Source organism: Oryzias latipes, chromosome 15, assembly GCF_053564925.1.
Source record: "Oryzias latipes strain Hd-rR chromosome 15, Olatipes_Hd-rR_3.1".
Taxonomy (NCBI): Eukaryota; Metazoa; Chordata; class Actinopteri; order Beloniformes; family Adrianichthyidae; genus Oryzias; species Oryzias latipes.
This window is the reverse complement of record NC_136251.1, coordinates 1974631-1988019: the sequence shown is the minus strand read 5'-3', so window position 1 is coordinate 1988019 and position 13389 is coordinate 1974631. Positions and strand designations below refer to the sequence as shown.

Genomic DNA, 13389 nt, shown 5'->3' with positions numbered 1-13389 from the left:
GTTAGGCAGCTTTACTGCCACCTACAGGACAACAGCCACTTTGAAGACTTTCAGTCGGGGTTTAGACCTCACCACAGCACGGAAACTGCACTAGTTAGAGTCTCTAATGACTTGTTATTGGCCTCAGAAAAGGGACTACTTTCTATTCTGGTCCTGTTAGACCTCAGTGCAGCCTTTGACACTATCGACCACAGTATTTTACTCCATAGATTAAAGCAGGACATAGGGATCAGAGGATCTGCTCTCCAGTGGTTTAAATCCTATCTGTCCGATAGGTATCAGTTCGTTAATGTAAATGGACATTCCTCTCAGTGCACTCAAGTTAACTATGGAGTCCCACCGGGCTCAGTTTTAGGACCCATCCTGTTTACGCTTTAAATGCTACCACTAGGAAACATAATCAGGAAACACAGCATTAATTTTCATTGTTATGCCGATGATACCCAGTTGTATTTATCCATGAAACCTGACCAGAATGACAATATAGAGAAACTGAACGCCTGCATCAGAGACATCAAGACCTGGATGACAATTAATTACCTCCTCTTGAACCCAGAAAAAACTGAGGTCATTATACTAGGTCAGGGGTCGGGAACCTTTTTGGCCAAGAGAGCCATAAACGCCACATATTATGAAATGTAATTTCGAAAGAGCCATACAATAATGTGGTGTCCTTTTCCCACACTGAGACTTAACCTCTTTTAAGGTTCTTTATTCTGGTTAATGCTGGCTGTAACAAATGCCGTAAATTAATTCAGCAACTCCTGGATCTCTCCCGCCGAGACGAGAGCGCTTCTCCCAATTTTATATTCCCCTGCTCCCGCTCCAGCCCTCCCATTTCCCTTATTCGGCCCATAGCTGAACCCCATTGGTCCAAACTACCTAACAACAGGCTGAGCGACAGAACTGGGGGCCAATCAGATCACTGCATGATGCGTTCATTGAACTCCAGAACTTATAACACGGCCCAACAGCCACCCAGTTAAACTCAAGCCGCGACAATATGTTTAAAACTAAATATACAAGTGAATGTGTGCATTTGATGTAATTTCAACACTTCTAAAGTACAATAAGTCTGTGGATTCTTTTTAATAATATCGTTATGCTGTTGCTAATAAATGATGAGTATTTCTCGTGGTAGTTTTGCTGATGGTCTAGTCTGGTTGATACGTGGTGTGTTTCTGCTTCATGCAGGCGTTGAGACTTTAAACGTGATCTTAGGTCTGAATGTTCTGTAGATGTGACAAAGACTGATCACATGCAGACGGGGAGCCAAACACACACTCACACGCTGCAGTGAGTGACGGGCAGCGGGTTTTACGTTTTTACAATCCCTGCGCGATTCACCTACTGGCCGTGCCCACAACCCCACCCTCACCCTCTGCTTTCTCCCTCACACATCCCGTCCCCGCATCTGCGCACTCTTTCTCAGAGACGGGAGCGCGCAGTTTTAGGCACGGCAATTCACAGGTTTCCGGGTGGTACATAAGTATAGCCCCCAATTCCACAGTTAGAAACCTTGGGGTTTTATTTGACCAGGATTTATCATTTAAGGCTCACATATCTCAGGCATGTAGAACTCAGTGACGTGCAGTCAGGAGAGGCAAGTGAGGCTGTGCCTCACCTGTCATTATGGGAAGAAAAGAGAAAGAATACATTCAATTTTTATATTTAATCAGTAATTTGTGCTTTGCAGTCATTTTCCATTTAAATTTACCATTTTTGGGTGTTTTTTCTTTTCAAAATCGCTGAATTTCCGCATTTGCCGTTCAGATACTAAGTGACGTGCGATGAGGCACCAGCCCGCTGAGCCTCACCTTGGATTGCGCAATACCTATGCAGTCAGACGGTGCTGCCTACTCTCTGTATGTCGGTTCAATCACTTGTACTATATGAGCTGAGTTTACATAATTTAGCAGATGTATATGATGTACAGTGTTTGTTTTTATAAATAACTGTTTGTGAGGGACGTGTTTCTTGTGCTGAGCGCTAAACGCCGGCAAAAAAGCCGCTGGGTGAGGCCAGACATTCTCGTGCCTCATGTTAGGGGGCGCCGGTGAGCCCTGAGATTATGACGCTAAAAACAATAGAAGAAGTGATAGCAAGCGGCAAGTCATTTTCTTCAGAAGGAGCGGCGTATGGACTTTATTTACAAGTTAAGGTAAGATGATAATAACGTTTGTGCTTTTTTCTATGCTGCAGTTTGTATATGAAAAAAAACATGTTGAAATGATATTTTAAACAAAACACGTTAACTGTTGTCAATTAAATGGTGAATAAGTTACTCAGTATGGTTCATATGCTGGTAAATCTGACTGATGACGTCAGTGCCTCACCAGCAATTAACCTCACCGCACGTCACTGGTAGAACTGCCTTTTTTTCACCTGCAGAAAATTGCTAAGATCAGAAATATACTTTCTAAGAGTGATGCTGAAAAACTCATCCATGCATTTGTTACGTCGAGGCTGGATTACTGTAACTCCTTGTTAGCAGCGTGTCCTAAGAGTTCCTTAAGAAGTCTCCAGCTTGTTCAGAACGCAGCTGCTAGATTGTTAGCTGGAACTAGCAGAAGAGATCACATCACTCCTGTGTTAGTTTCACTTCACTGGATCCCAGTTGATTCCAGAATCAAGTTCAAAATCCTCCTGCTTACCTATAAGGCCTTACATGGACTGGCCCCGTCCTATATTAAGGACCTCATAGTCCCTTACCATCCAGTCAGAACACTTCACTCGCAAAATGCAGGACTGCATGTGGTTCCTACAGTTAATAAAAGTACAGTTGGAGGTAGAGCGTTTAGCCACCAAGCCCCTGTTTTATGGAATAAACTCCCAGCTCATGGAAGAGAGGCCGACTCAGTTTCTGCATTCAAAGTTAGACTGAAAACATTCCTCTTTGGACAGGCTTATTATCAGACTAGCTAGTGTTCAGAGAATATTTACCTTACTGTTAATTTGTTTAAATAAAACTTAACAATAAAGTTGTTAGTAAGCTGCTAGAAGTTTGAAGCTGGGGTAACTATGGTGCACTGGGGTTCTGTCCTCTTTTCTCATCTATTTCTACTCTCCCTCTCTCCTCTATTCTTGGTCATCATTTATCATTTAGTTCTCCATGCCTCTGTTTGGTGCATTGCGATTCTCCAGATTCCAGTTGCTCCTGTACCTGACTGTGTACCTCGTCTCTGGTCCTATACCTACACCTGGCTGTGGATCCTGTCTCCGGCTTGTCTCACGCCCCAAGCCCCCCCCCCCCCCCCCAACTTCAACTGGATGAAGATCATTTGCTGTACTTTAAATATGTAGTTGTAGAGTTAGATAAGGTAATTCTTCTCTAAGAGTTCTGGGAATCGCCTGTCCGTCCGGGACATTCTGACACAATCTGTCTGTCCGTCCGTTTTCTTCGTTTTTCCAGTTTAGTTTAGTCTGTTTAGTAAAATTTTTAGTATTATCCTATTGAATTCTATGCATTTATGATCCTTTTTGATTGTATGTTTACCTTACAATTACTGGTACGAAGGCCACTAAGACGACTGTTGTTGTGAATTTGGGCTATATAAATAAACTTGAATTGAATTTAATCCAGATCCTTAGTATTTCTTTCTTACTCCACGCATCTGCTCCTGGTCCGGCACTTTTATCCAATTTTAGAACCCTATGTGGCTCGCGAGTCAAAATATTTGTCCACCCCTGGCTTACATGCTATTGCCACCATAATATGATTGTCTCAGTTAGTCTTTTTACAACATGTGCTCTGTCTTGTGTCATGTCCATGATAATAAAGGCCACCACACAGGCTTTCATCCATTACCAGCTTGTCCAACAAGCTGAAGAGGATCCCTCCCCGTGTAAATACTCCTACTTCAAAGGCATTGTATGAATCTTTCACGGAAAATGTCAAAAGCAAGAGGTGAAATGATAATGTTTTGATGCCTTGTTCTTATGATTATATAATCGTGTTTCATGTTTGTAACTTCCATTTATCCGTGTTTACTTATGACATGTTTGAGGAGCCAGTTTAGCTCGTGCTGGTTTACGGCGCCTTCCGTCCGTGAAACCAGGGTTCGAATCCGGGCTGCTCCCTGTTCCCTTCTCTGCTTCTGTGCCAGTCCCAAGCCCGGTTTGTTTGAGAAGGTTGCGTCAGGAAGGGCATCCGGCGTAAAACATTGCCAAGTTAACCATGCAAATCATCCGCACCTACACGGCTGATTCGCTGTGGCGACCCCTGATGGGAAAAGCCGAAATTGAAAGAAGAAGACTTATGACGTGTTTGAAATAATAAAAAGGGAGGGATGTTAGGGTTGCATAGTTACCATTTGCTTACACGCTATTATCACCATAATATGATCGTCTTAATTCTATCTTTCAGTAAGAAAACGATGCTGGGAAAAGTGCTGACTATACAAGATATGATGTTCCTGTACTGATTGATGACCCACTTTCATGTTATCAACCCCGGCCACCAATAAAACCAGACTGGATAAACTGGGAAGGCAGAACTGGTACAGCTTTGCGCTTTGACAGACCGATTCGTCTTCTGCAACTGAGCATGGTTCCAGTGCCACAGCCTACCTGAGTTTGGTAGCTGACTATGTCCATCCCTTTATGACCACAGTGTATCATTTTCTGATGGCTACTTCCAGCAGGATAAGGCGCCATCTCGAAAAGCTGGAATCATCTCAGACTGGTTTCTTGAACATGACAATGAGTTCAATGGACTCAAACGGTCCACAGTCACCAAATCTCAACCCAATAGAGAACCTTTGGGATGTGGTGGAACAGGATGTTGGCATCATGGATGCAAATCTGCAGCAACTGTGTGATGCTGTCAAGTCAATATGGACCAAAGTCACTGAGGAATGTTGAATCTCAGCCACCAAGGATTAAGGCAGTTCTGATGGCAAAAGGGGGTCCAACCCGGTACTAGCAAGGTGGACCTAATAAAGTTGTCGGCAAGTGTAAATACCACGTCAAATCACATCAGTTATTGTTTAATGACTAGGTTAGTTACTGATCAGAAACCAGTTAGTGTTTGATTATAAACATGGTTACTAACTCTAAACTAGGTTAGGTTGTTGCAGAGTTAATCAGCTTTTACTGATTTATAGGTGGTTTGTCTGAGATTTTTTACAAGCTGCATAGGATGTGGCTACACTGTTGGGCAGCAACACTAAGGGTTTTGCATAAGAAGCCAGACTAGATGAAACTCATTGCAACCCCTGGGAAGTGAACCCTGGTTTCTTGCATGCCAGTCCTACACCCAACCAACTGAGTCATCTAGATGCTAACTCTTATAAACTAGGTTAGTAACTGTCCAAACACTAGGTTATTTACTGACTATACACCAGGTTAGTTACTGACCATAACCTAGGTCAGTTAGTGACCATACACCAAGTTGGTTACTGACCTTACATCAGGTTAGTTACTTACCATACACCAGGTAAGTACTGACAATACACCAGATTGGTACTGACCATACACCACATTAGTACTGACCATACACCAAGGTAGTTACTGACCATACACCAGATTAGTACTGACAATAAACCAGGTTAGATAGAGAAAATACTCCAGGTTGGTTACTGACCATAAACCAGGTTAGGGTTAGCTCTCTTCAGTTCCTGAACAATGTCCACAACCATTTCCAGAAAAGACGTGTCTCTGGTGTATCCTAAACACACACATCAAACATGTTAAATGAGTAAATCTGTAGTGTTGCTACCTTCAGATCTTCAACTATTTTAGCTTCTCCTCCAAACTCCTTCATTCTTTCACTAAAGAGTAGAATAGATAAAAATACAACAAAACAACCATACCTTTTTGGATTATCTCCTATTTACATAACTCATGATTAGTTTTGGTTAAGGTTAGTTGGCCTTTATATACCTGTCAAAACGTAGTCATAATGATGAACATTGTTGAGTTTGATTCCCTCGTAGAGCACATGGAGCTCGTCTGCTGTCAATACCTGGCCTTTCCAGTGAGAGTAACCTGAAAAGAGCATTGAGCACAGTGTAGTTAGGTCTTTCAACATACAGTCCACATATTTTCACTGATATCAAAGAGTTGTGTAGTTTTATTTATATACAGGTTCAACCAACAGACAGCTCTGGTAAGATTTCCAACAAACTCACATCAGCAGTCAGTATGGTCTGTGTGGGTGTAGGGGTGTGTGTGAGGGGTTTACAGGTGCTATGCTTTTGCAGAGACCTCTGTTTGGTAGTACACAAGGACCTGCATTCAAGGAGGCGGGGGTTACTGCATAATTTTCTGCAGGCTGCCATGATGCAGCTCTAGGTGAGTCACAGCCAGGTCAGGACTTGGTTGATTTGGTTGCTAAGCAACAAGCCCTAAAGAAAGCCAAAGGGGCTGTGAAACAGGGATGAACATTTAGAGTAGCACTGAGCTTTCACAAGGAGATAAAGGCCTCTCCTGTCATTGGTGACTGAATCCTCCTCCTTCCTGTGTTCGGACTCATGCCACTGTCAGCTTCTTGGGTAGCAACATCTCATTCAAAAGTAATCAAGGTGCATCCCCACAATAAAATAAATCAATAAATAAAATAACAGGCCTTTTGAGAAGATTTGATCAAATTTAATCAGAGAAATGCTTTTTCCATTTCCTGTCACCAATCTTAGTGCTGACCTAATACTTATGTTGACAGGGTTAAAGGCAGCTTCTGAGTATCAGGGGCATCAACATTCAATGTTAAGCCAATGTTAAACCATTGGGTTGATCGGTTGGTTTAACATCTGAGCAGCATATGGTCTGGCAACAGTGCATTTTGAGAGTTTTGGCGCAAGTTCAAAAATTTGAATCAGAGACTCAGTTTTGGACCAATTAAAGTTTATTCAGCGTTTACTTGGGAAGACCAGAGAGAAGTGCATTGCAGTAGTCCAGGTCAGCAGTGTCTAGACTATGAACTAAAATGGAGGCGGAGTGGACGGTGAGGGAGGGGCGGAGACGATTAATATTACATAAATGAAAGTAGACAGACCGAGTAATGCTATTGATGTGAGATTGAAAGGATAATGTGCTGTCAAGGATGACACCCTGACTCTTTACTTGAGGGGAGGGAAAAACTGGAGAGGAATCAATGGAAAGTGTAAAATTTGAAACTTTGGAAAGGGTGGATTTGGATCCTACAAGGAGTAATTCGGTTTTATCACTGTTAAGTTTGAGGAAGTTTGAGGTGAAACAGGTTTTTATTTCAGACAGACAGGAGGAAATGAAGGCAGGTGGAAGAGAAGAGTTCGGTTTAATTGTCAGAGCTCAGTGTCATTTGCAAAACAATGAAAATCAATGCAATGAATTTATGGAATATATTGCCAAGGGGTAGTAGGTAGGTAATGAAGAGGAGGGGACCGAGAACAGAACATTGAGGAACACCAGAGAAAATGAACGACGGTTGAGATTTAAAAGAATACAGTTGGATAAACTTGACTAAAGAGAATTACAGTTGTCATCTGAATAGAAATCAGAAGGAAAACAGTCACGGGGTTTAAAGATGTTATTCATTAAAGAAAAAACAGTTTTGCATCTCCACAAATTTAAAGACATCACAAGACTGGAAAGTTTTATTTATAGACCCTAACCGAAAATCAACAAACCACCAGAAAATACTCAGTTCCTCCATGATTCCTCTGCTGTGGTTTTCTTCAGTCTGAAAGTCAGATTCCTGCATCTTTACCCCTAACGCCTTGCTGATCAGGTGAGGTGTCAGCTAAAAAATACCAAGACCTGGAAGGTGAAAGGCCCAGATGGAATCTGCTCCAGACTGCTCATGGACTGTGCACACCAGCTGTGTCAGGTGGTTCTGCACATCTACAAGCTGAACCTGGAACTGGAGAGCGTTCCTGTACTGTGGAAGACTTCCTGTGTTGTTCCAGTGCCACACCCCAGGAAACCCAACCATTACAGGCCTGTGGTCCTGACGCCTTACCTGATTATAGCGGTGTGTGTTGCTGGGGGGTAAGGGTGGGAGGGTGGCGTAGATGCACTGACATTAACAGGAAGAGGGTCGAAAAACTGGAGCAGAGTTGAGCTGTGGAAGAGTTGGATGTGGGCTCTGGCAAGACCAATCATTATTACGCTAGGTGCAAATGTGGTGTTTTAGGGCGTCAGTGTTTTTTGCGTCTCTTCTGCGTTTCAGGTGAAGATCACTCGTCTTAACCCTTGGATGCTGGCCAGGCTGTGACCATCTTCTTTCCTCTCTTGTGTTTGCAGTACTTGTGCCCAGCCAACTTGGATGCAAGTTTGTGTCACTGGGTGCCTGCAGGAGGGTAAGCATCTCTCTCCTTGTTCTGTTTATGTTTGCTGTTTTAACAAGGTTGTTTTAATGTCTTTATTTGAAAAGATTTCTATTTGTAAAGTACTTGTCTGTGCTCGTGTGTCAGATGTTCCTGCACTTAATTTGTTTGGTACTCCCTCCTAACTGTGGGTAGAGGAAGTGGAGTTTATTGTATTCTTGTGGCTCCTGCTTGGAACATTTGGGAAAATCATGCCACATGCAGTTTTTGTCTGTTTGGTATTGTTTTGTTGTCATGGATCATCAACACAAAAAAAAAACCCTTCTCTTTAGCTTGGAAATGTTTGAAAAACCGTGTGACCCCCCGCATATATTATATGCGAGTTTTTAGTTAGAAAAACAATGTTATGTATTATCCATGTGCTGGCAGCAACACACCAACGTAGATGACCAGTGACTTTTGATGACATCGTTAAGCAGTGGTAACGTCCGATTTGAGGACCCTTTTTTTTTCATATCTCTCCGCTCAGAGGGATAAATGTAAGGAAGCCATTCGGATTCGGCCCTAAATTCTTTTCTGTGTTTGGGTTAATATGTCACACAAATAATGGTTAAGCTATATTACTCAATAGCAGCAGAGTTGCATAATGTAGTACATTGCTTCTTTTTGGCTCACAAACTAGTTTTTTTCTTTTTGAGATTTATTGCTTATATTTTTTTCTTTAGTTTTTTTTCTCTGACAGCTTTTTTAAAAAGCTTTTAGTTTTTGCTTTATATAAAAACAAGTTTCCATCTGTCTGTACATCCACCTGTGCATTCATCCATCTACACATCCATCCAGCTCTTTTCTAAACATTGACAGTACCTGTGTGGTTGGAGAACTGCACAGAGTTGATGGAATCGACCTCAAAGCCTAAAACCTGCAACAGAAGGCAGAGGAGACTATTTCAGCTCAGTATCAGTCTTTAAAAATGTTTTATTTATCCACAAAGAACATTTTTTTAACAGTTTTGTTTAAAACACTACATATTTGTACATGGGGATCATTGATTATAATTGATGCTGTTTTTACTCTTCCAGTTAACTAAGATTGTTTTTTTAGCTATGCAAAGGACAGGAAAGATGATGGATTTTGATCTTTCCTCTACACTGATGGCGCTCATATCACCAAGTATTCAGAGAGTTGGAGAAGCTGTGATAGCGATGTCTTACCAGGTTAACAGATCTACACGTAACTTCTGCCAAAACCATGAGACAGATGTGCAGAGCCACAGTGCATGCAAATAACTGTCTGGGGAACTGCTATTACAAAACCCACAAGTGTCTGATTCTCTGAGATCCATCTTGAACATCCTTTATCCAGAATAGTGAGTCCTATGAGTTTTAAACAGAATCAGCTGAAGGTTAGGACTTTTGTTTAGTCTACAAGTGTTTGAGCAAATCTGTGACTAAAAAGAGTCGTCTGTATTAATAACCAGGTCTGAATCCCACTTCTTGGTATTGTGTGACAGGTTGCAGACCAGCGCCTGAACACCAGCCGCAATTGTTTGTTTTTTTCTCCCAGCCCGGTAGCAGTTTAAAGTTTTCACTGGACAAATGCACACACCCAGGCAAACAAATCATTCACATTTTACCACAACGTAAGGCCCAATTTTGTTTAATTCTAAGGGTGCACACTCAGTTTTAAATGGAATCTTACTCACCATCTAAGTTGCCCTCCACAAACAGCCAAACCAGAGCATTGTACACATACGCATACATCTCCATCCACAGGAAACAGGAAGTGACTTCATATGTCAGAATTGTTTTTTATTTTTTTCCTTTGTTTCCCTTTATGTGTAATTGATTCAGATTTATGCCTGTATTTCACTTATTACTATTTTTTTATATCTGTAAATGTTGGGTTATGTTTAAGAATCCTCCCAGTTGCAAGGCAGAAATGTCTTTTAAAGTACAGTATGTTGAATTGGCCTTTGGGAGGGGCTAAGCCTTTAAGGGGTAAACTTTTTCCAGTTGGGAGAGAGTATCCTGACTTGGTCATTTTATTTTCGAGTGTCTTATTTCTTTCCTGCTAAGAGGAACCCTGTCACACAATGTAACTTGGTTTCCAATATTACTTATAAATATATATATATTTTACACAGAATTTTGTATGATGTTAGGTTCTGAACGTTTTCACTGTATCATGTAGTGTCAGATTTTTCTGGCTCAGGTTAAAGGAGAGGAGTTATTAATTTGAAGAAAATCCCACCAGGCTGTTGATGTGGTTTTGTGGTTGCACCACATGATGGTGGGAGTTGAGTGTCCTTATTGCCTGATGGAAGACTAAAAGACAGTTTCTTCCATCAGGCAATAAGGACACTCAACTCCCTCCCTGCCCTCCCCCCTCTGGCCCCTCCACTCCGTCCTACAAGCCCACACTGAAAACTTTCACAACAGTTCAGATCACCACTTTCACCAAAGACTGCCATCACTAACTCATCCACTTACTGTTCTCAGCACTGTTGTCACTTTAAACTGCCACTTTAACCATCTCATTGCTCTCTGCACTGTTTAGACTACTGTTATTCTTCTTATTATTGCTGTCTTTTTATCTATTTTTTAAGTCGTTTATTTATTTATTTTTTATATGCTGCTTGCACTGTGGGGTGAGAGGAAAGCAATTTCATCTGTGCTGTATGTCTTTATGGATGCAGTACATTTGACAATAAAGCCGACTTTGACTTTGATGATTCCTCTTCAGGGGTTGACATAGCCCAGAAATTTGCACTGGCCCACAGGGCCAGTAGCTTTTGAAAGTTACTGGCCCTGACTGAGAGTTACTGGCCCAACATCGCGCACAGCGGGACCCGCCGCTCCGCAGGGGGGTCCGGGGGCATGCCTATGGAGTTATTTCAGTCTCAATAATCAGAAATGCACACAGCCGGTTTTACAAATACACACGCTCCGATTCACAAATGTAATTTTATGCAAACGTGAAAAATAAATTCGGAAATACACACCCTGTGTTTCACAAACACACACATTGTGTTTCACAAATGCACACTAAATGTTTTACAAAGGCACAATAAGTGTTTCTCACAAATGTGCACACTGTTTTTCACAAAAACATTTTAGAAATTCACAATAAATGTATCAGAAATGCACAGTAAGTGCTTCACAAACGTGATTTTTAGGTACACATGTGATGTGAACTCACAGATCATTCGAACTGCAGAATGTGCATTCAAAATCCCGTTCTCGTTTGTGAATCTCCCCGTGTGTGTGAGAGATTTTTTTACGGTGAATATTGAGACTCATCTGACGGAGCGGGTCGACTAATGTCACCATTGGCTAGTGAATCTGTCTATCAAACTCATCGGCAAAGCAGGCGGGTTCGATTTAGCCAATCGAATGGCCCCTTACACTCTTCACTCTCAACTGACGAGGGAGGGAGCTGTTCAGCACAGCAGTTGGGAGGACGCGGGCGGCAAACATGGCGGAGAGGTCTTCCGAACGGGATCAGTCTCAGCCCGTAAGTAATGCACTTATTTGATTATTATTCCCTCGTTGTACGTCCTGTAATGTTATTGTATACTAAGTTGAAGCGTTCTCCTTAGCCAAGTGACATGTGTGAATGCTTTATGAACACTTTAGTTCAGCCGAGTCGTTTGCAGAGTACCCCCACCGCAAATTAGCTTACCTTAGCCTGTGCGGTCATATTTTTTACGAAAGCGGGGGAGGACTTATGATGGTTTTGTCAAGTTTTATACTTGGCATACCAGCTCTTCACACAACACGAGTAACTACAACCAACCAGGGGCCTCAAAACTAGCCGGCTTTCGACTCAAATTGTGTCTGCCTGCCCTGTGAGTGTCAGGGAAGTTTAAGCTAGCGCGTCGGTTCAAGCTAGATATACAGCCAATCTGTAGGTTCTTAACATGATTCATAAGGAACTAAGGGGAAAACATGCCGGATTTACAGCAGCACAGAAAGTTTAATAAAAAGTATTGATTTGGAGACGGGGATTTGTTTGAACACTGATGCTATGCTAACTAGCTAGTAAGTTAGCTGTTCCGTGTGCTGCCAGTATGTAAACGCGATCCGGGTTAAAGTTAGACACAGTCTTTTCACAACCCAGACTTTAAGACGGGGTGGATATGTGCAACAAGTTAATTCATATGACATTCATGAAAATGGCATTTTTTAAATATAACAGACGTGAATCCACTGTTGAATGAAAGAAGCCTCATTAAGTTTCTAACGTTAGAACCCGTATTCATTGTGATGACCAGCCCTGTGAGATTGTGTCAGAGTGACAGCCACTAAATTCCCCGTATCTTTACTTCCAATGACGAAATGACAAGAATCCCAAACATTATGTTTTTAGGCTGTTTTTTAGTCGATAAGTAGTCACAGAAAGGGCGGATGGGAGAAATATGCTGTCAACAGTGATTTGAGTAGAAGTTACTGTAAGTATTCCACACAGGCTTCCTGTGATCAGTGTCTTGTCTCTGATTTTTTTAAAGCTGTTCTTTACTACAAGCTCAAGTTATCATAGCAAGAGTGTTTTAAAAAATTCCCCTTTTTAATATTTGAAAATTTTGTAATTTAATCTTAGACAGCTAAATGATCTAATCCATGTTTGTCGTGTTTTTATTTATTCTCTAGGAATTGCTGAAGCGTGTCATCCTAAATACCTTTCTATTCTATTCTATTTCATATTTTATCATCCTATTGTATTACTGTTTTACCTATCAATTGGGAATTTAGCATTTTTGCCCCTGTAAATATCTGTCAGTTGAAAGTATTTGTACTTGTATTCCATAGATCTTGCACCTGAAGATGGCAGACAACAACTGTGCAGACTTGGCCTTCTTCAGTGAACGTGTATGGCTTTCCTCTGAGGTATTCATGTTATTCATAAAGAAATCTTTTATTCACATATCAGGCAGTATAAGCACTTGGTTATTTGTACAAAAATAAAATAACTTTTTTTAGACTCCTCTGAAAACAAAGGCAACTCTAAAACTCTTTCCCCTCATGAATAACATTTTACCCCCCCCTCAGTCTCTCACCTCAATTTTTTCCCCAGTGATACATGTAACCCACTCCTGCAATTTATCTAACCTAAAAATTCTACTTATTGGCATCATACATAAGAA

General features: G+C 41.5%; 1 protein-coding gene across 2 annotated transcripts in view; it reads right to left on the bottom strand.

Moving 5' to 3' along the window:
- Nucleotides 1-13389, bottom strand: part of pdxkb (pyridoxal (pyridoxine, vitamin B6) kinase b) — a 70261-nt gene that overhangs the window by 36677 nt on the left and 20195 nt on the right. The window contains exons 2-4 of one of the 2 annotated variants that reach the window (XM_023963059.2): nt 9111-9165; nt 5884-5988; nt 5585-5668 (exon numbers count right to left, since the gene is read on the bottom strand). In XM_023963059.2, the coding sequence (XP_023818827.1) occupies nt 5585-5668; nt 5884-5988; nt 9111-9165 (244 nt within the window). The remainder of the gene's footprint in view (nt 1-5584; nt 5669-5883; nt 5989-9110; nt 9166-13389) is intronic. The other variant, XM_023963060.2, reaches the window with a different exon arrangement.